At 40.0% G+C, this 23,092-nt stretch overlaps 1 protein-coding gene across 1 annotated transcript in view; it reads left to right on the top strand.

The window, feature by feature from the left end:
* Positions 1-23,092, top strand: part of fam189a1 (family with sequence similarity 189 member A1) — a 75,452-nt gene that overhangs the window by 37,047 nt on the left and 15,313 nt on the right. The window contains 1 exon segment of the mRNA XM_034529031.1: positions 21,199-21,309. Coding sequence (XP_034384922.1) covers positions 21,199-21,309 — 111 coding nt within the window.

Genomic DNA, 23,092 nt, shown 5'->3' with positions numbered 1-23,092 from the left:
AAGACAAGACTTTCTGCAGTCTGCTGCTGTTTATGACTGTTATGAGTTATGTGTTCACAGAGAGATAGAGAGTTAGAGGGCATCTCCGTCTTGTTTGCCTTGCCGGGAAACAAGACGGAGATGGTCTGCAGTGTGGAGTATTTCATCAGTGAGCCATAGGCTCATTCACCATTTTGTTACCTCCGTTGGCAATAGATAGTGAGTTAACAGACATTTAGTTCAATGGAAATCTTTGAGATTGCCACAAGTATGTACAGTACTGCAGCAAATACGTATACATTTGTTTAATTTACAGTTAATTATATTTTAACCTCTGCAACTCCAATGAAGCACTAACCAGCCATATCACGTCATCTTCTTGATTTGCTTTGCTTTTGTATAATGCCTCCTCTCAAGCCGAGCATTACATGAGAAGATAGTACCAAGAGGCCATAAGCTTAGCTTGACATTAAGATTGGAAGCAGGGGGAAACATTTTGCTTTGTTCTGCCCGCTGTTTACAAATGCACATACCATACCAACAACAATAAATTAACTCGTAATACGTTGCATCTCTTTTGTTTCATCCATCTGCAAAACGGAAATCTTATAACTAAATGTTGAACAATAATAGAATATAGAATATAAACCCAGTTTATGTATATATTTGTGGGCCTGGTTCATTCATAAAAAGAAAGCAATGTTTAAACTGGACGGACTTGATACCTTTTCTGGACTGAAGTGTAGAGTGGAGAGATTTAAATAATGGAGAGGCACAGCAGTCTTGAGGTGAAACGGTCACTGCACTTGTGAGGTGTCAGGCAGTGAGAGACTTACATGAGCAGCTACTTCCACAGGGATGTGAGTGCAAGTTGTCCTTTAGTGTTTTGAGCAGGGCTGTGTAGCTGAAACATGGTTTTAATGTCAGACAGTGCTTCTCTGCACCACTGACTTTATTTGCATGGACTGCGACTGTTGAGCTTATTCGCAAAAGGACTGTTTTTGATCAAATTATTCCAATGGCCGAAGGAACTATGTTCTTGTTTATGGAACATAGAGACATACGTTATTCAAGATGCTGTTGCTTCGGCTTTCTGTTACATTGCTCCTGGGGTTTACTAATTGTTGTTAAAACATGTTTTCAGCTGCATGTTTTAGCCAGGCTACCACAGTATAAATATATATATAAATATATGTACATTTTTTTCTCAAAGCTCTACTTTGACAGCCATGACAGGGGAATAGATATCATATGGATGTTTTGCAAAATGCTTTGAAAAATCTAATCATGGTTTAATTAATGTCTCACTTTCGTTATACTAAGTCCGACTTTTACCTCGTATAGGATAACCAAAACACACTGTTTACATAGCATTTCTTATTCACAGTATGGTTTTGATCAGTTCAACGTAATTTTTGAAGATTACAGACTGAAGACCAACCTACCAGCTGAGTAGAGCTTGTGGAACAAGCAGAGGGAATGTGTATTTTATTATGCTCTATATAACCCTCGAGGGTGTTTCATTTTGCTTTGCATTACAGTCAGAAAATGAATTCAAGTTCATGGCTGCTCTTGCCTTCCACCATAATGCATTAATCAGCAGAGCTACAAAGGTTTATTTCAATGCCGGCGAGAGCTCGACCTATACTGTACGCCCCGAGAATATTAAAGCCGCATCTCTGCTGAGGAAATCTCTTTTTAGTGCTGGTCTCTTTTGTTCAGTATTATCAATGGAAAGGAGCTAATGTTCCACATTCACAAGAGTTTCAACCTGCATGTTTTCAGCTCTCATAACATCATGGACTCCTTGAGAATACTTTAATTATTGCCATAACCATGACCAGCACTTATTGAACGGATATCTGCAGTCCAAAAACAGTCCTGTATCATCAGAAAGGGCAAATGTTTCATCACCTCGGTGTGCTGTGACTCTGAGAAATTGTATTTAGTGTAGCATCTTTCAGAGCAAGGTCACAAAGTTCTTCACAAAAAGGATTATTTGTAGGGCCTTCATTTTTAACAAACATTGAAACACAAGCAACAGTGGACCTTAAGGTGCTGAGACAAAGGCATTTCTTAAGGCATCAACATATTGTGTGTCTATAAGAAGCGCCTCCCACAGTGTCCGATCCATCACTTTAAAGGTACAATCACCTTTTGTTTTTCAGTGAGTGCATGGGAGAAGCAATAAGCCCTGATCAGAAGACCCAAGTGACCTACTGGTGATATAAGGATGGAGCAGGTCATACAGGGCTCTATTTTTGAAAACCAGAACCGTAAAATGAATCATGAACGTGAAGGAGAACCAAAACAAAGATGGTTGGGATGTGGGTCATGCTGCTGGACCTGGTCAACAGCCTTGCAGTATAGCGTTCTGGACCATTTGTAGACGGTCCAAGGTCGACTTGCTGAGGCAAGTGAAAGGGGAATTGCAGTGGTCTAAGTGTGAATAATCATCTCCAGCTCAGGTGGTGATACTACTGGGTGTGTGCTTCACATATCTCGAGTACCGATCATCCAATCTACATCCCACTTGGTGGGTGTATTTCTGTGAAACCGAGGATGAGCAGTATCGAAATAGTACAATTTGGACACGCGACAAGTTTAATATTAGCAACCTTTTAATAAACAAGCAACCATCATTTTGTGCAGCAGAGAGGGCGGGGCTTCAGGCCTCTGCAGACTGAGTTGAGCAGCAGGCCGGTACAGGCTGCAGCTATTTTACTGCAGTTCACTTTTGCTGCTGGATATACTAACGTTAGCCTAATCAAATATAACACAAAGATGTCTGAGATTAGACTGTACAGCGGAGGAGAGGGACCCAATTCACTGAGTAACTTTGGAAGCTATGCTATCTGAAGCAATGATAAGGACCTCGTTCTTATCTGTCTTTAGCTGCTGTAAAAGGTTGTTAGCCACCCAGTCCTCTGCAGTCCGACAATTGTGCTAAAGTCTCATCATGCTTAAAAGAAACATACAGTTGGATATCATTAGCGTAACAGTGATTTAAGGTATACCTTTTTAAATGTTCCAATAATATGACCAAAAGGAAGCAAATGCAAAGCAAATAACATATCGAGCTACAAACAAACTTTTCCATTAAGAGCACTGGTGCTCCTTAATGGAAACCAGCACAAAATGTAGTTAACATGCAACACTACACATTCATATGTATTCCAGCTCTATTACTGATACATTCTTTATTTCAAAGGGAAAAATAATAATTAAGTAAAAAAGTGCTTTTTTCAAACATGGATACCAAGTAATATATTCTTTAGTCGAGTCTTGTTGACTACTCCTAAATGTATTATGATTTTAAATGATTGAACTGGAATAATGTGTTTGAATTCTGGCAAACTCAATACCTTCCTTTAAATGTATTCTTAACACTCTTTTATTATGTGCCTTTTTCTTATAACATTTATTGTAGCTATTGAATAACTTTCATCCCGTTTTCATCTTTGTTTTTTAAAGGTGCAATACAGGTGCAATGTGTCTCTGCCACACACTGAAACTGTGCAAGTCATAGCTATACCTACCATTAAATATAATGATATAAACAACGTCTGACATCTTATCAATCGTGACATGCTTTGGGCAAAAGTGTGTTTTCATTAGACTGTAAAAATAATTGCGCTCTTTGTTATAAAATCTCCCAAAATAGTCTAAATGACTAAATGGTGCCCCTGGAGCCCCGTTGTAGGACCCAAGACAGAACCCTGAGGCACGCCACAGAGAAGAGCATCAGTTTCAAACATGTAGAGACCAAACAATATGGAAAATATTCTATCTGACAGATAAAGGTGGACTTGTCTAAGGCTCTCTCAAAGGCACACACCCATGGCCTAAGCCTTTCAGAAGGATGCCGGGATCTACGGCATTAAAACCTGCTCTAAGATTCAGAAGCACCAAAACAGAGCGTTCACCCACATCAAAAGATGTGAGTGAGAGCATGTTTCGGGCCTGATCCGAGGGATATGCTCATCACTCTGCTGCTTGCTCGTACATGCCTGGGACTCTGAAAACCATCATTCGTGTTGGATCTTCAAGATTAGCGGCTGTCATCATGTTCTTTCATCCCCATATGTCCGATGCCATTTATCAATATTACCGCCTGTTGGATACATAAACATGCACATGTTGTACATACAGTCATGTACGTCATGCCCTCTCTATTTTTTCTGAGATTTTATTTAAACTTAATTTACTTGGTGGACATTTTACAGTAAGCTGATTTTTATTATATCTAATAAACTCTCTCAATGTAAGTTAAACTACTCATAAGCAAATCAATCAGTGTCAAAACTGTTAAAACCTTTTTTTTACGTAAGCACTATTATGCACATTTAATCACTAAAAAGGCAGTAATTAACACAAATGCACATGTCCTGCCAGTCTAATAACAATGCAGTCCTTTTTTCCGGAAAGATCCAAGTGTTTGCAAGAACAAAGCATTTTTAAGAATATATATCCTCTAAGTATGCATACACAAGGGTATGTTGTAGCTTGGAATGTAACTAAGTACATTTGCTCAAGTACTGTATTTAAATAGAAATTTGAGCTACATCCTGTAAGTTTGGAGACTAGTTTCATGTGTTACAGACATCGTATTTGTTTATCTGTTAATTCCAGTACACACATTGTTGCGTGTTTTTCCAATAAATCGAAATTTCATTTCATTCATTTGTAATGCAATATTTAGTTTGTTTGTGCATAATATATATAATAATATAAACAAAGGGATATTTAGTAACTGATCCTGGAATAAACGCTGGCAGATATAACTGACTGGCTGTGTCAGAAATATTTGGCATATCTGTGAGAAGCGCCGGGATGTGTTGGCCCTCCTGGTTGAACTTCCATGACAGCTTCATTTGACAAATGCCTGTGTGTGCCTGTTTGTCTTAGACCTGATACAAAAGGAGTGTGTGTAATTCACAGGACCATTTTAGTGACATGCTGATGGCTGGAGATTTTCTGGGGATGAATCTGAGTCCAAAGCACGTCTGTTCAGCACGTTACACTGCTGGCTGCTTATAACACACACACACACACACACACACACACACACACACATGGGCACACACACACAGGAGGGCAACACATTGCCAAACATCTCGCTAACGATGGACACAAATCAATGACGGCACATACACATGATAACCGTAGACTTTCCATTACGATCACATAACTACAGTGGGGCCGGCAGGACATCGGTGAAAGGCTTTATGAGGTGCTCTCTGTGACAGCCTGTGACCCTGCCAGGCTATAAATATTAATGCAGCTCTCTGAGAGAGAGAGAGAGAGAGAGAGAGAAAGAGAGACACTGACTGATTGTGTCAAGGAAACTAAGATATCTGTGCTGCTGGAATAAAGATTTATGGTCAGAGGCCACGACAACAAAAAATAAAAACGACAGTTTGTTAGTGCCAATAATTCAATTAATTAGCTAATTGATTGATTGATTGATTAAAAGGCTGTCTACTAGTAAAGGCGGAGATGGTCGGTCTGTCCAACCCAGTTTTGCCCTACAATTGTTGAGCATTTTTCATTCAGGCCTAAATGGACAAATTAATCCTGTAATTAGGAATGAAAGTAGTCCATTAGCAACCTCTGTTCCTGGCTCTGTGGCCAGCAGATTGGTGTGTGTGTCTGTGTGCGTGTGTGTGTGTGTTTCTGAGCTATAAGTGGTTTAACTTATTGCTTTGGGCCCTTGTTTTTTGGCCCCAGACAGACAATGTTGGACTCCTCCTTAATTTTAAATCTTTTTGATGACTTTCTCCGCTTCTGTTGGCTCTTTCCATGAAAGCACAAAGTAAATGTAATCATTTGTGACTTCTAGAAATCTCATTTAAACAAAAGTACAACTGTAATGAAGTGCTTGGTGTAAACAGATGCAAGTTAGATGCAAGGTACATGATGTCAGAAAGTATTCAAACAATATATCTGGCTTGGATGATTGTGAACATAAGCAAGGGATATTCTGTGGTTTATAGTGTACACCCACCACTATCATGCCCTCGGAGGCGAGTATTAAATATTCAATACATGCTTAGCTTATAAACAGCGGTTTGGTTGTCTTTTGATCCCACAGTGGATTATTTTGAGTGCTGTTGTAAACATACATGCAGAGGTGTGTGTCGACATGGCAGTGCACATGTGTCGAAACTAGTTTGGAGCAGTATTTCTATTGTGTGGAGGGGTAGAAATGTGAGTATCAAAGATGTTCATTATTGGGGCTTTGTATTTTTTCACAGAACATAAATTGCACAAGTACATGTAGATAGTTTTTAAAAATAAAACTAGGAAAAGAAAATGTTAATGCCAGCTAGAAATGTGAGGCTGATTTTGTCGGCCTCTGTCCAAAACCATTTAACAAATGACTATAAATGACGCGTGGTGAAGCTGCTACTGTGTATTATTTGGAGAAACGGTCATGCCACAAACAGTCATGCGCTGGACAAACATTTAACTAACAGTGACAGCCACTGTGTCCTGAAATCTACTGTTTCACTGTTAACTCCAATCAGCCACAAGGTAAATCTATACAAATGATGTGTCACTTACCTGCCATAACATCTCTTTGGTTCCGAAAACACACTCAAAGTTACACAGCGGAATTCATTTAGCTGAATAAAATTGATGAAGTAAAGGGTGAAAAGGCATTTCTTTCTGCACATTGTTATGTTACTCAATCTAGATTATAACTCCCCCGATGTTTTAAACGCCACAAGCACGCATACAAAATGATTTGTGCTTTCTGTCAGCTTTTGTTCAGCAGCACATGTAGGCTCCACTCTCCCCTCCCTCCTGGCCCGCTGGTGCCAATCTCTTTCTACACCAAACAGTTTGAACTATGTGTGACATTGCACTGATAGTGTTTTGGTCAAATGGAGGCATTAGAGGCCGGGTTCACCAGTCTATTTTCCACAGTTGACTAAACAACTAGTGCTCTGTGGTCACTTGTCAGGGACTTGGGACGTAATTGTGGTTCACACACAATCATGTCAGCAGTATTTCACAGCTGAGTGAGTTGATACTGCGGCATGTTTACGGCCTCTACTGTACAGCCTGTCAGGCTTATAGCTGCTGAGGACTCACTCAGGACTAAGAACCATTTAGCTCTGTTCAAAAACATTAAAGGAGTTGTTCGGATTATTTGAAGTAAAGTTGTATGAGGTACTTATCCACAGGCAGTGTATTACCTGCAGTAGATGGCGGTTGACAGGCAGGAGGACCAGCACAGCAGCAACAGCATCAGACAGCCCTTTAAGAACTGAACTGAAAGGGAAACGCATCTATTCTCTCTTCAAAGCCGGACGCCTCCATTAATACAAAAACTGTATAAGATACGTTTAATTTGCAGTTCAGCTCCCTGGAAGCATTGTGCATAATGCAATAACCGTCTTAATCACAATAAACTGCAATGGTCATGGACATCTTTCTTTGTTACTATAGTGCTGGCATCAGAAACATCATTACAAATAAAAACACAGCAAATCTTTATGCAAAGGACACAATGTGAAGACCGAAGAGTAAAGCCACGTTTGCTATGTTGATTGAAGTGTGTGCACATGTCTGAGCTCATAAATGTGTGCATGCATGGTTCATGTGTGCACGACTTGTTGTGAATGAATGGATGGCTGAGTCAATGTTCGAGAGCACTAGCCTTCATTATACTGCACTTGCAGCATGCCAGACTCAGACGTACATTTAGCTTCAGAGGGATATCTCTGAAGGTAGACACAGAAATAAAGTAAGAAACTAACGACTGCTACTGGGAGGGCAGCTATGATGAACAACATCGGTTTTCACTGCCTCTATCTCATTGACAGGTGAAAATGAAAGCTAAAAAGTGTAAATCATATTAGAGCTGAAGCTGGTTTCCATCTTCCATGAATTGATTGTTTGTGATGAATAAAGGAAGAGCTCCCGTGAGACTGGTAAGAGTAAAGTAGTCCGGGAAAGCTACAAACAATCTTGAAGCCATTGATCCCTTTGGCAAGTGAAGGTGTTCAGAGATATCAGAGCAGCTCATAAACATCTCCCAAAATACCCGATGCAATTCATATCATTATAATGAATAATTTAAAGAAGTATTTCGCTACTGGAAAGGTGGATTTGTCATAAAACAAGGCTCTCCGTTTAGTTTTTTTAATTAGTGCACATGACAAGAGAAAACTGAGAACTGGTCTGTGGTATCACGTTTTTTTCACAATACTGATTGCCGATAGTTAATGATCCATATTGGCCGATACAGATGTTTTTGTTGTCGCCTTGATGCAGCTGGTATAAAAGACTCCAGCCTATTTCTTCCCAAAAATAATTTCAACTGCTCTGAAGTCAGTGTAGGCCATCAGAAATTTCAAATGTCATTTTTTTTACTTTGTTATAGTCTTTGATATAATCTATAGTGGTTATTTGCATAAAAACACACAATTGAAATAACTAAGAATTATTTTTTTTAAATGTATTAAATTAATTCCTTTTGTTGTCACCCTTTGTCTGATTCTACCATTATAATGTATCACAAACCACCTAAACTACCGCATATGGTGTACCCAACTTTCTATGTTGATCATATGACCCCACAAGAGCAAAACCAAATCCTCTCCCCATCAGGAAAACATGAAGGAAAGCAAAAACAAAATGCCAATTCAGTCTTAAGAAGACAATGCTTTTTTATTTGGATTTTATTAAACACAAATTTAAAAGTACTCTGAGGAACTGGAGCATTTCGATTTGTTCTCCATTTGTTAACAGCGAGAGCAAAAGTCCATACAAATTCAAGCTGAGCATTCGTCTTACATTTTTCTGCTTATTAAATGACGATGATTCATTAAGTGATTGGCAACAATCCAGCAACATATTTTCGGATTCTATTCACCAGTTTGTACTGTGGAGCATCAATACAGCTCGGTTAATTCAAGCTACTACCGTCTGCCATCTTGTATAATTGAGCGGTTAAGAGACTGTTGTTGCGCCAGGCTCTTGCTTTTTATTAGAACTGTAAGTGCACTTGAAGACCCACAAACACATGCAGACATACAATACAGCCAGAAACATAAAGCCAGCACTCAAACACACATGTCCAGATGCACACACCAGCTCTGCCACTGCTTTGCATTTGTGTGTGTGCTTCTTCGGTCTCCCTCTTCCTTAGAGGCCTGTTAATCTCTGACTTGACCCACATGGAGAGGCTTTTGTGGGAGATATAGCCTACTGCCAACAGAGATGGGCCCCGTAGGACCACCTGTCAGGAGCCGCCAAAGGGAAACAGAGACAGGAAGTGTGTGTGTCAAACAGACAGACAGACAGACAGACAGATAGAAACTAAAGTGCATAAGTTTGCAAATGTGTGAGCTGAGGAGGGCTGTGAGGAAGGTGGTGGAGAGGCAGTCTTCAAAGAAAAAATCTGCAGGAAATGTTGCATGACTTCAAACAGACAGAAAGCACTCAAAATAGCTTTTGGAGGGGATTAACTCCTATTCACATGTTCTCTGTAGGATTTTGTGATTTTATGGTTAGATTTTCTGTTCTTTCGAGTTATTTTACAGAGCTGGCAGGGGACTACGGGGAGGAGAAGCCCTGAAATGAAAGCTAGCTTGTGGGGCCATATTATTAAATTTATTTGTTAGTACTCAGGAATGGGGAATGCTCATTCGTATCCCAGCACACCTGTAGATAGAAGCTTGTTTCTTTCATTTGAGGTGCACAGTTCAACAGAATTGATATGTAAACATAAGAGTGAGCAAGGAACTATCCTTTGCCAGATTTCCATCCCAAAAAAGGGCAAATTGCAATGATGTAATTGATGAAGTGCCGTGCAGTCAATCCTTAAATAGTGGAAAAGAATGTGGAAAACATGATGCATATTTGGCATTTGTCATCCACTTTAAATTAGCTATATCACAAAGGTTAACCATGTAATCAAACTGTGTTTCACATTTTGGACAGGTGTGACAAGAGAAGACTAACAAATGAAACATATATACAATATTGGAGTCAGCATTTTTGGAAATGAAACAATCCAATCAAGTTGACTAATAAATAACCACCAGCAACTTGACAACCCACTTACACAGCCAGCAGAAACACACCAACAATAGGAGTCAGGTGTACTTGACTGTAAGTCTAATAATCTGTTTAGCTCTGTTTGGGTCTGAGAAAAATAATGATGGTCTTTTGCTTGCAAGATGTTTCACTTTGAGACTTAATGAAAAGTGCAGGCCACAAAACCAAATCAATGAGCTAAAAGAAGCTAAAAAGCCCTCCAGAGACTTGAATAATGTATGTATGTAATTTTTTTTTTTTTTATGTACTCTGTACATTATAGTTTTTAGTTCAATGTTAAATGATATTAATGTGTTTTTGTATCAATTGCTGGAATGGCAGATTTGTTCAGCTTGATACATTCTATAGTATAACTTATACACGATCATACTGCAACAACTACCTGTTTGTCATGTTTGATTAGTGATTTTGATCATCCTCATCTTTTTGAAAAGTCATCTGCAGAAACAGTGAATGTGGGACATAGAGACGCACCCAGTGACAAGCTGCACAACTCTTGATATAATATACAGAAGAGTTTCACCCTGTAGTTTGTTTATTGTCATGCTAACGAGCCCTCATTTTCAGTATTTTTTCACATGAAATAAACTCAGATGTTTTAATTTCAAACAAACAAGACAACTGAAAGAGTGCATGTATCCAGCATCAGTGCATCAATTAGTTACTGTAGTAAAAACCTCACACTCACATTCCTCCACATAAAGCTGCTATTTCACTAAAGTTTCACCAGCAAGCTCACACAGAACTGTGTAATTGGTGTTTTGGGCCTTTCCACATTTGAAATGGATTAGGAAAAATAAACCAAAAAGATGCATGCCATGAGATAGGGGCACTGCTGTGATGGGGCTGTAGGCACGGTGGACAAAGAGGCAGAGAGAGTAGCTTTGGGTTTATTTGAAGAAATCTTCTTTGGTCCTCTGCCAAGAAAAAATATTTTCCCATTGCTAAGCAACCTGCTTTTGCATCTTCCCAGCATCCTTTGTTAAATCTTAAAGTTTGTTTTGGCTCAGTGTGTGGATGTTTATCTGAATGGGTTCAGGTTCATCTAAATCCAACTCTGATTCAACTGTGTTTCTAGGGACAGCACACAGTGAGAAGTTAGAGGCACATTTAGTTGTCACAAAATCTAAATTTGGATGCAATCCCATGTGGTCTGCAGACAAATAATACATTTGGCTGTTTCTTTGTTGCAGTGATAGCTGTTTGGCAAGCACAATTTCTATGAAATTGGTTAATTAAGTGTAGACATTAATTAAAGATCAGACAGGCAGGTACAAGTATTATTCTTCCATCCATCCATCCATCCATTTTCAATACCGCTTATCCTCATTAGGGTCGCGGGGGCGCTGGAGCCTATCCCAGCTGACATAGGGCGAAGGCAGGGGACACCCTGGACAGGCCGCCAGTCCATCGAGGGCACATGTAGGGACATACAACCATTCACTCTCACATTCACACCTATGGGACATTTAGAGATCAATTAACCTGCAGCATGTCTTTGGACTGTGGGAGGAAGCCGGAGAGCCCGGAGAGAACCCACGCTGCCACGGGGAGAACATGCAAACTCCACACAGAAGGACCGCTCCGACCGGGAATTGAACCCGCGGCCCTCTTGTTGTGAGGCGACAGTGCTAGCCACTACACCACCGTGCAACCCAGTATTATTCTTTAAATATAATAATAATAAATCCTTTATTGATTATGGGGAAATTCTTCTCTGCATTTGACCCATCCGCAGCAATTATTGAGCAGTGGGGAGCAACTGGGGGTTCAGTGTCTTGCTCAAGGACACTTCGACATGCAACTATGGGGAGAGCGGGGATCGAACCGGATACCTTGTGGTTACGGGACAACCACTCTCCCCTTATGGAGTACTTCCCATCCAATCATAATGCAGGTTCAGCAGTAAATGTTATATACGTAATCATACACATTAGCTGTGTGAAACCTGGTGCACAGGACTGAAATGTCTTGCTCAGGTCCACTTAGGCAGAGATGATCGTGTCTGCCAACATGGAGGCTTCACCCCGAGTCCTCCTGTTGAAGAGTGGAGGACTCGGGGTGAAGCCTCTCTAAAGCAACCTCGCTGCCAGCTTGAATTAAGAGTTTGTGTACTATTTCTTTATACACCAAGCAAGCTGAAAGAAAGAGTGCAAGGAGAGTGTGTGTGTGTGTGTGTGTGTGTGTGTGTGTGTGTGTGTGTGTGTGTGTGTGTGTGTGTGTGTGTGTGTGTGTGTGTGTGTGTGTGTGTGTGTGTGTGTGTGTGTGTGTGTGTGTGTGTGTGTGCGCTCCAGGAGTGTTTTCTCTTTGCTCTGGTCACAGTTTGCCTGTCACCTCTGGTCAGTTTGCATTAGCACTGCCACTCTGCGTCCCCATTGCTCCTCAGATCACCTCCTCTCCTCTCACTCACACTGTGTATCTGCCAAGAAGGCATTCGGATGAAAGGAAGAGCAGAGCTTCTTTGCTCTACCAATTCACTCTTAACAGCTGAAAGAACGAAGAAAGTGCTGATTAAAGAGGCTTCTTTGTGACTCCCACTTACTGTGTGTTCCTTTCCTTTTGTATCAGTAATTACAGTATAGTTGCTGCAGTTGCAACCTTTATTTGGAAAATTTGCTGTTTGTGTCCAACTGTCCTGAACCAATCTAATTGTAACCATGACAACAAAGGTCCCCTATGCTATTTTAACCCAAACCTTAACCGTGGAGTTCACAGTTTTTTTTTGTATTTCTTCCTAAAATTAGCATTTCTTATTTTGCTGTTTTATTCATGTTTTCTTAACTTGCTGGGGACATATATAAGACTGTGGCTCAGTGGTAGAGGAGGGTCGTCCTTCAATCAGAGAATCCTCAGTTTGTTCCCCGGCACCGCCAGTCTATGTCAATGTGTCCTTGGCCAAGACACTTAACCCTAAATTGCTCCTGCAGGCTGTTCCTGCGGTGTATGAATGGATATGAATGTTAGTTAGAGTCCTGGTGGACAGGCACCGAGAATGATGACAGTGTTAAAGTGCTTTTGGCATCACATGTCCTCGGAAAAAGACCATTTAAATTACTGTAGATTAGAGTGTGTGTGAAGGTGTCAGAGGGGTGGGGGGGCACTACATTGTGCAACTTTGAACCAATCCCATGTGAACACTTTATTTTTCTAAACCAGACTATATGGATGTGTGTAAATGATCATTCCAAATGGCAAAAGAAAATACACTTTATTTCTTTTGGTTGTAATTTGACCTCCAGACAGTTTTTATGTTATCTTTTCTTTTTAACAAGCAAGCTCTTTGCTGTTGTTTTGTGGTTATTTGACTGTGCATCAAATACATGCTGTTTCAAGCAATGGCATTGAAAGAACATAATTTAACATGAATAAAAGGAAACTAAATGAGATGTGATTTGCTCCACACTGTAAAAAAAAAAGAAAAAAAAAGGTGTCCATTGAGGCAATATTTTAAAATCCTGCTGTTCTTTTTTTCTCTTAATTCCTCTACTTTGCATTCATGCCACATTGCTTCTCTCAGCATATAAAAGCGCACACACATTGTAACCATCTTTTAGGTCTTTATTTCTATTTTCCACATGCTCTCATATTGTATAACATGACGGGAAGTGACAGGTAAGGGATGAGACAAAGGGACGAGCAGATTGTGAGAGAAATCTGGGCAGAGTTTGAAAGCAAGCGGTTGGCTGGGCGAACCGGAACCTTCCGACTCAAGATAATGCCGGATGAATGATGTCCTCCCCGAAGGCCCCGTGAAGCAGGATGTGTGGCTCCATATTAATTAGAATATGAATTAGACTCCCTTATCTGATGGCTCATAGGAGCGAGAGCGGCATGATCCAGGCAGCAACATCATTAGAGGGGTTTGAGCAAACAGTCACATCTCAGGTCATGTTGCTCTCCTGCAGTCATTATGACCACTTCCAGCTTCAAATAAAAGAGGAAAAATCAGGGGATCACCAAGCAGACGACATCGTATGGGGAGCATTACTGTTTCAATAGTCCATTCAATAGTTGTTGAGATATTTCAGTCTAGACCAGAGTAGTTGATCAACATGCTGCTATATAGCTAATAATAATTATAATAATATAGATTGGAAAGCACTCGGACAGTCATTTAATTATTTTAAGAAAAGCTCTTTACGTTTTTTAAACTTTAAACTTTTTAAAATGCTTTCAACAACATGTTGTATTGTTTCACAGCATAGGATGTTTAGAAGTGTGTTGTTGTGTACTTGGAGGCCTACTCTGTTTAGGAAGTGTCAATCCATCAAAAATTGCCATATTCTCTTAAAGTTTATCAGAGGAACCTCACCATATAAATTGAATACATTTGTTAATGAAGATCTGACAGTTTGTTAGCGATCACACATCACAGCCTGTAATGTCTTGGGTGTAATGTATAATATTTGACAGCGTTTTACATCCTATTAATATCTTACGGAGACGCCATCTTTGATTTTCAATGAACTGCCTCAAGCAAGCAGCATCTTTTACAAAGTTCCTGCTGTACTTCTGTGTGGTGTGAGAGTCTGCTGGGACCAGGTTCATTATAGGCCTGTCTCATTACAGCCCCCCCACCCCCCTCACCACCACCACCACCAAGAGCCTTGAGGGGAGCACAGAAGACAGAGCCTCCTTGTTTTAGCTCTTTAGAGGTCAGTGGTTGATTAAAATGTTGAGAAGTGGAGGTTAATCAGCCACTGACCCTCGGGTAGATGCTGTCTTTCACGGTCTGTTTTAATCAATAAGTGTGAGCATTGGCACAGATGCACTCCTTCCACAGAGCAACCCTACTTCCCTTATAGTACCTGACCGCCTAGTTACCCATTATCTAAACACTCCTCAAGAGGGCTGCACTTGGTGAATTCACATTATTAAAAAAGGCAAAAGGTTAGATTACAATAGTACTCCAACATGAGAGATGTAGTTCAGCTTCAGCTGGCTTGATGTAGGTTTTCACGGCTCTTCTGCCAATAAAAAGTATTGGAGTGCAACGTCCACATGATGTCTGTAACCACAGGAACTAATCCATCACACCCTGTGGAGATGCAGTCTGACATGCTGTCAACATGACTGCACATCAAAGCCAAGGAGTCGAGAGGCAAAGTGTTATTTTTTTAAACTCTTACAGTCAACAACTATAGAAACATAAAACCCATCTGATGTTCTTTCTTGACCACCGAGAACAACGCTTGTTTTAATGGTGATAAAATCTTATGGGGTATGTGTCTCATTCGAAACATCACTTCCTATTGCTGGCGTGCAGGAGTCCACTACCGTGCACTCCATAAACCCAGTGTCCTGTTAAACAGGAAATACATCAATTTATGGAGACATGGTGCAAGGAGTGAATTTAATCTCCATGCGATCCTTCCGCTGTGCAGTAAAAACGACGCCTTAGAAGACTGAGAAAAGTCAAATATGTATGCTGCTGTGTTCAACCGTGTTTGTATTTTTGGTAAATTTGCATTCCAGCTCACTGGACACTGGACTTTTGATTCCCATCAGTATTTTTTGTCGAGTTAGAGTTTCCGCAAAAGTATGTGTGTCCAGGTATCGCTAAGCACATATTCTCACATGAGTGTTGGTTTAAAGTGATGTGTGGGCTCCCGTGATGAAGCTATTCCCCGGCAGGATTAGGGGTCTGTGGAAGTCGTTACGTCTGGTTTAGTGTGACGTCCCCTGGGTTCTGCTGCTGAGGGTTAGTATCAACACCTCCACTGTTTATTTGGACCAGCACTGAACTCAAGGTCACTCAACTCCTATCACAACTAATCCTGGTGATGTGGCCTAAACACACACACACAGACACACACACACACACACACACACGCACGCAGACATACACACACACATGCATATGAGGATATTCACCACGGCCCTCAGTGGGAGGAGGGAGCAGGAAGGTAGAAAGGTATTTCAGTTAACAGTGGGAACCAATGAGAACCAGCTGCTGCTTGCTGTCTCCAGTGTGTTTACAAAGTCAGTTGAGGGGACACCAGGAGAATACATTGTTTTCTTTGCTGATTGTGGCTTAACCCCAATGTAGGGGTGTATTTTAGCATATTTTAAATTACTTTAAGATCTGGAAGTTCCTCAGGCTAACACTTGACAGTTTCCTGTCGATCAATATTCAGTAATGATCTCTTATTCTCCTTGTATAGTTGTTTTTTCCCAGATGTTTCTGAGCTCTGCAGGGCCTGGGGATGCATACACAGTGTCAGAGGGAAACTGAATCTGAGGGTTTTGTGATCTGTTGAGCAGGGAAAAAAACAAAAAAAACATTGCCTCCAACTCTCATGGCTCAGGGATGATTTAAAATACACAGCGTTGTGTCGCAATGCTGCTGCAGACTAAATACTAATGTGTCCTGCAGTCAAAAGATGACAACAGTGTTTCAAATTCTTCTTTTATATAATTCCCTTCTAATCACAACTGCCCAATCTTTAATTACTTTGCCCTGCGGCACTTTCACAGGGTTAAACCCCAGCTCTACATCTTTATGTCTTTTTAAATAGGCTGGTTTGAATGTTGTGGTATGCCACAGTGCGGCCATTGTTTACTACTTGAGGACTCTACAGCAGGAGCTCTTATCTCATTGTCATACCACGTTAGCATTCTCTCCTGCTGTGTTTTGCGCAGATTTTGTTTCTTCAGGGACGTTATTTAGCAACATCCGTCTGCACCTGATTGACACCACATCTGGCAGAACAGAAACCAATAGCTCTGGTCTTAAGGAGTGCATTTAAATGGGGCTGCAAATAACGTGATTTTAAATTATTGATTCATCTGCAGTTCATTGTCTTTTCATAGGTAACCCACTGATCGTGTTTCATTAAGAGAAATCAGGACATGAATCTCATTTGTGTATGTAGATGGTTAATTATTTCAAAATAATTTGTTGCTAATTATTTGTTATTATTAATATTTCCGTGATTTGAACGCATACAGTAGACTTTCAATGAAAGAGGCACAAAAAACAGTTGGAATAATGTCATATGTTTAAACATGTTAATAGACTGTATTTCAGTTGTATTGCTTACATTTGTTTGCTGTGTTTGTCTAAACAAAAATAATATTTGTAATCTTGAATGTAACTATAGTCATATTTGGAGTAATGACCACTCCAGCATTGTATATTTGTATATACACCTGTGTCATTTCCCCTTACATGTGGGGTTTCTGTGCAACCTTATACACACTGCATGTGTCGTAACAAAGACAGAAACCCATGCATAGTAAGTTTAACAAAGTGAACCTGGACTCCAGAGGGATAACATTTCTGAAACTATCAAGCAGACTAATATCTTGGTCTTGTTTTTCAGAAGAAGAACACACAAATCTATTAACATTTGTTTACAATAACAGAAAACAACAAATCCTCAATTCCAATTTCTCAATCCAGAGAACATTTGGCATTTTTTCTTCAAACGTGACTTTTGAAATGAATCAATGTTGTATTGATAGACTAATCAACTATTCCTTCCAATCTAGAGTTGAACCTTTCTTCAATTACATTATTTAGGAACTTTATTGTCTACATGATGAAAAATGACCTTTGGCTTAATCATTCATCATTTAAAACAATTTAGGTCATCAATGAGGACAAAAAGCATCAAACAACAAAGCCGATGTCAGAAGTTTGTCTCCCAGAACATTAAAATCTGAACAGCATCCAACTCTTTTTGGCTTTATTGTTATAACCTATTGTACATGGCAGTTGTGTGCATATACAGATGTTTAAGCTTTAGGGCATTATACTCCAATAATGAAATATTCATACATTGCTGCTTAAAATACTGCTGAAATTGTCAGCTGATGATATATGAGCCCCCACATTTCCTCTGTTCTTATAATAGTTGGTTTATAATGAAACAATGAAGGGGTATTATTGTTTGCTGCTCCATCAGTCTAGTTTCCCCACTGAGATGCTTATCTTATTTCTGATTTGAGGGGATGATCAATGAGCTTGGTTTTGTGGTTGAGGCAGTGATGGACGAGGAGAGCGTTACAACAGAAAGACTAATGAATGTTTACAGTTTGTGTTAATTGTTGAATTGACATTGATTTACAGAGATTTCCCAAATCCATTGAAATTCTACATACGGACAACTTTTTGGATGGCAGTTGGATTAGATGATTGATACCACTCTGTGTCTATCCATCATGTAGATATGAGGCTACATCCCGCGGGCTGTTAACTTAGTTCAACAGAAAGACTGGAAACAGAGAAGAAAACAAAATCCCCCTCACTAATTGAAATGTTATCAGTTGTTTGTTTACAATTGACCACATGTAAACACATCAGTTCACCTGCTGGCCTTGTATTTATACCGTGATATGAATTATCTTATTTAACTCTCCGCCAGGGAGCGAATAGGCCTATTTCCAACATGTAGGACCGTTGCCCTGGAGAGTTTTCTTGTAAATAAAGAAAGTTTCGGTTTACATTTAGTGTTGCCAAAACCCATCATGTGTTGAATCCAATTCCTTCTTAATAACATTTTCCAATTATTTTAAATCCTGCATTGTTATCATGCATTATTATAACTGACTAGCAGTCAATTTTAGAGACTTACTCATTGATTTCTTGGAAATATGTAATTCCGCATGAAAAAAAGCATAAAGAACAACTAAGTCACTAAAGAGATCTTAGTCGACGACGGACAAAATTACCAATTAGTCCACGAATCAACCAAGAGGAGAGGGAGCCCAAAAAAAAAAAAAACTCCCCCCCTAAAATAAATACCACTCTCCAGTGCACAACTCTCAACTAAAAGTATGGTCCATCGGAAATGTCGTAAAAATCTACCGCAGCTGGATGAAGGATAGGAAGAGGCAGAGCTAAAGCCAAATTATTTTCACCTCACTGACAGTTATGGAGAATTACAGTGATACACCTGAACCTTGGGTCTTATATCATAATCTATGAGTGTGTCATGGAGATGAATGGTGATTATATTGTGCTGTATTGTCCTCCGCAGTGAGCGCTAAACGATGTGAGATGACACAAAGCGTAAATCTGCCTCGGCTGTTACAGCGTCCGAGTGGCGCGTGGGTAGCTATGCGTGTGTGTGTGTTTACCTCTTTGACATGCAGAGGGCAGCGCAGCAGTAATTAATGACTAGTTGCTAAATGGTGCTGTGTGATCCTACATGGTAATGAGAAGGCATTGGTGTGGGGCCAGGCGTGACAATCAGCTCAGCAGAGAGACGCCACAGGGGACACACAGGTGACACCTGGGTCACCAGAGGAGGGTTTGGATATCAAAAGGATTTCTTGTCGGACTTTTTCACCATTGTTTCATAAAAACACAATTCAGCCAGTGTGTGCGTATGTGTGTGTGTGTGTGTTTGTGTGTGTGTGTGTGTATGTGTGTGTGTGTATCAGGGCTAGTGGTGGCATCACTTTGTTATCTTGTGGTTGTGTGTTTTTTTTTATTGTAGCTGCAAATTTAAATAATGAGTGATTGGAAGAGCTAAAACATATTTCCATGAGAATTCTGAAACAAAACAAGCGGTGTGATAGTAGGCAGTGCACCCCCAGTCACTAGAGCTTTGATAAAGAGGGATTGTCTTCTCCTCAGTTGGTTATTGTTTGAGGTGCATTTGATCCGACTGGCTCAGCTGGCAACAATGCAAACCCAGAGAGGTTTCATTCAAATACAACTAATGGCCTGTGTGTCAGGGAGAGCTTTTACTGTCACTGGTGTGTGCATTAAATATCCTCTTTGTGAAAGTCATTGTCATATATATATATATATATATATATATATATATATATATATATATATATATATATATATATATATATATATATACATACATATAAATATCCATCATATATATTCATCTTACACTAACCAATCACATACAGAATAGGGTGGGTGGGTGGGGGTGTTGGTGGGTCATGCCTTCAATTTTGCTTCCCAGAGACTTGATTACATTCTCGTGCAGCTGATCAACCAGAGAACCAGACAAGCTGATATCAAATTCAAATGAAGTGCTAACTAATCACATCTACATATCATCATCACCAGTGAACCATTGGGGCTACAGAGTCTTGTTCTGTCTGTCTGCTCCTCTTCTTCTTCTCTCTCACTGTCTCTTAACGATTGCACTGTTCCTTTTGTTTTAATTTACTGTAACTCTTTTTCTGATTTTCCATCCAAAGAGGGGCTCCTCATTCTCGCCCATCAGCCTCTCAATCTTTCAATTTTCTGCATTGGTGAAAAGCACTTAAACTTATCGCTCCATCTGTTTATTAAATGCCACCTCCAGTTCCTTCCCTTCTCCGCCCCTGGTCCCTCTCTCCTCCTATCCATCTGTGTCTGTGTGTTGTCAATAACCTTTATAGCCGTCAAACTCCTCCTGCTACTGCCCTTTATGTCCTCCACCAACACAAGCTTTGAAAATAGGCTATTGCGATTTTTAATTAAATTAATCAATTATGAGCTCATGAAAATGTTCAGAAAGCACTGGTGCCTGGTTTCCAATTTCATAGACAGACTGTCATTTGTCAATTTTAAAACTTTTTCCGTTGTGCTTGACCTGTAATTTGAAGTATCAGAAACGGTGGCCATATTTATTCTAACAGGATTGATATCCACGGGGCTGTTAGCCTGGAAATGAAAATAACGCTCTACCCTGAGGTAAAGGGGGTAAACACCTTTGGTGTGAAAGTACATTGGACCTCCACTGCCAGCTGTATGCCAGCATAGAGAAATATAAGCTTTGTTAATGTGTGTCTGTGTTTCACACTGACGGCAAGACATTAGCTGCAACACTGTTCAAGTGTCGATAAAGATAAAAATAGCTCGCTGTGGGACAAGAATTTTAATCTCACTATAAGTTGTTGGTTATGTGATTTGGTGAAAAGCTTCTCTGTGAATATGATTTCTCTCACAGTCAGACTCTCGAGGTCTGAGGACAAACAGGTTTTTGATTTCTCTTGACATCAGTGCTAATTTCCACTTCGCTGACCTGATGAAATCACTGAGTGACAAGTGATTGGCACAGTACCTCTGGTATTACAGCTGCTTTCAAACTAAATATTGGGAAGATATAAGTGTTGAATCAGTGTCTGTAAGCAGTAAAATGTTTGACATTATGTTGTCTTTTTTTCCTCTATCTTTCTCTGTCACAGATCACATTCTTCATGCTGCTGTCAGCTGTGTGTGTGATGCTCAACCTGGCGGGCTCCATCCTGTCCTGCCAGAACGCTCAGCTGGTCAACTCTCTGGAGGAGTGTCAGCTGGTGAGACCCACTGGACTTTAACTACATCATTTTTATATATATATATACCGTTTATTTTTCATCAAATGTCAGAACCTGATTGATGAAATCATACAAAATCAAACCCCTTCTTCACACCATCATCACACAATGATAGATGGAATCAGGTCAGCATACTTTTTCAAGTGTTATCAGTATCTCCAATATAGCTTTCCATAGTGCAGATTTGACGAAATTTAATAAAATAAAGAAAAGGGAAAAGAAGATTTTTGGACATCACTGATGCTCAGAGTGCTCCATCAACATGTTTCTTATATTCCTGAAACACTGGAATTCTCCTCCAGTAATTCTGTTCATACATGAATATTTGCTGTATGTTGAACGCCTGTGACATACAGCCCAAAACAACAAACAAAAAACAGCAGTTATAATTTTAATTTATTAATTTTACCTTCATTTAACCAGATAAGTCCATAACCAGTTCTTATTTACAATGACAACCTGGAAAAGCTAAAACAGTACAATGCCACTGCCATGGTTTTTCTCAGCAGCCAAATGTATATCTTCATTACACACACATGTAGGTGACTTTGCCATTAGCCTGTAGATAAATGCAAAAGATTGGTGCAATACTTGTATGTTGATGTTGTTGCGTAATAGGCGTGTGTTCATTGTGTGTTCATGTGAGTCAACATTTAAATTCATGAATGTTGGCACATGGAAGGCTGACAGGCATCACATCTGCTCTGAGCAGGCTGCGAATCTGAGTCAACATCAAAAGTGAACTGAACTATTTGTCTGTTAGTGACTAATGGCCGGTGATTATCACATCCATCTTTGCCAGAATCTAAAATAGCTCAAATACAGATAATTAACTTTGAAAGAGTAATGCAGCAACTCCTCAAAGAGACTCAAGAGAGACGTGGTCAGAATCAAAGTAGTCGACACCGAGATGTCCTGACTCTAACTCATACAGATACATTAAAGGGGCCAGAATACTCCAAAAGAAGAGCTTGTCCGGTGGGCTTACAGCTTTTCAGCCCATCCTTCAAGAGTGGCTGTTTGGAACCCCTATAAACACTTTTTCAGCTTTTCTTTCGAGCTTAACCTGACCCCTAGCTTCACGTGGTTGACGGCATTTACATAAGATTGAACCTTTCGCAACTTCCCCACTTTGTACTCCTGGACAACATTTTAATCTGTGAGTAATGGTGGGCGATGCCGGCACGTTTTTTGAGGTTCAATCCATCCTGTCACATCTCCAGTGATTGAGTCCGTATTTGTTAGTTACTATATTCTCAAAAAACACCTGATCCTTCCCAATTGCCATCAATGGCGTCTTTTTGTCCTCTGAATCCTTGTAAATGCCCCTGCATTCCTCACTCCGTAACCCCAATTTGAAAAGCGGGCTTTCTGTTACACTTGTTTAGTCTCTGAGTCAAAGTGAAGATAACCCCTGATGACATCACTGGGGTTGTTTTCTCAGATGGGCTTCTCCCGAGCCCCAAAATACATCATACACCTTTTTTCATAAGCTGAGCAGAACTCACCAGTGTACAATTGATGAAATCACCCTTTAATAATATTGTTCACAAGCGGTTTTGACCAGTTTGATACGTGGTCTCTACACCCTGGCTTCTCCAACATCTGTGTTAACACATGTAAAACATAATGTCAAAATACGTGTATTGAGCTTTCCCTCCTAGCAGCTGGTGATCAGAAGTAGTTGGACACAGAACACATGCAGTCTTCACATTTTCATAATTAAATGGATTTTGTAAAGATACATTTGTCACGCCAGGGT

This window comes from Cyclopterus lumpus, chromosome 3 (genome assembly GCF_009769545.1).
Source record: "Cyclopterus lumpus isolate fCycLum1 chromosome 3, fCycLum1.pri, whole genome shotgun sequence".
NCBI lineage: Eukaryota > Metazoa > Chordata > Actinopteri > Perciformes > Cyclopteridae > Cyclopterus > Cyclopterus lumpus.
The sequence above is the reverse complement of the archived record's forward strand: the minus strand, read 5'-3'. Positions and strand labels throughout refer to the sequence as shown.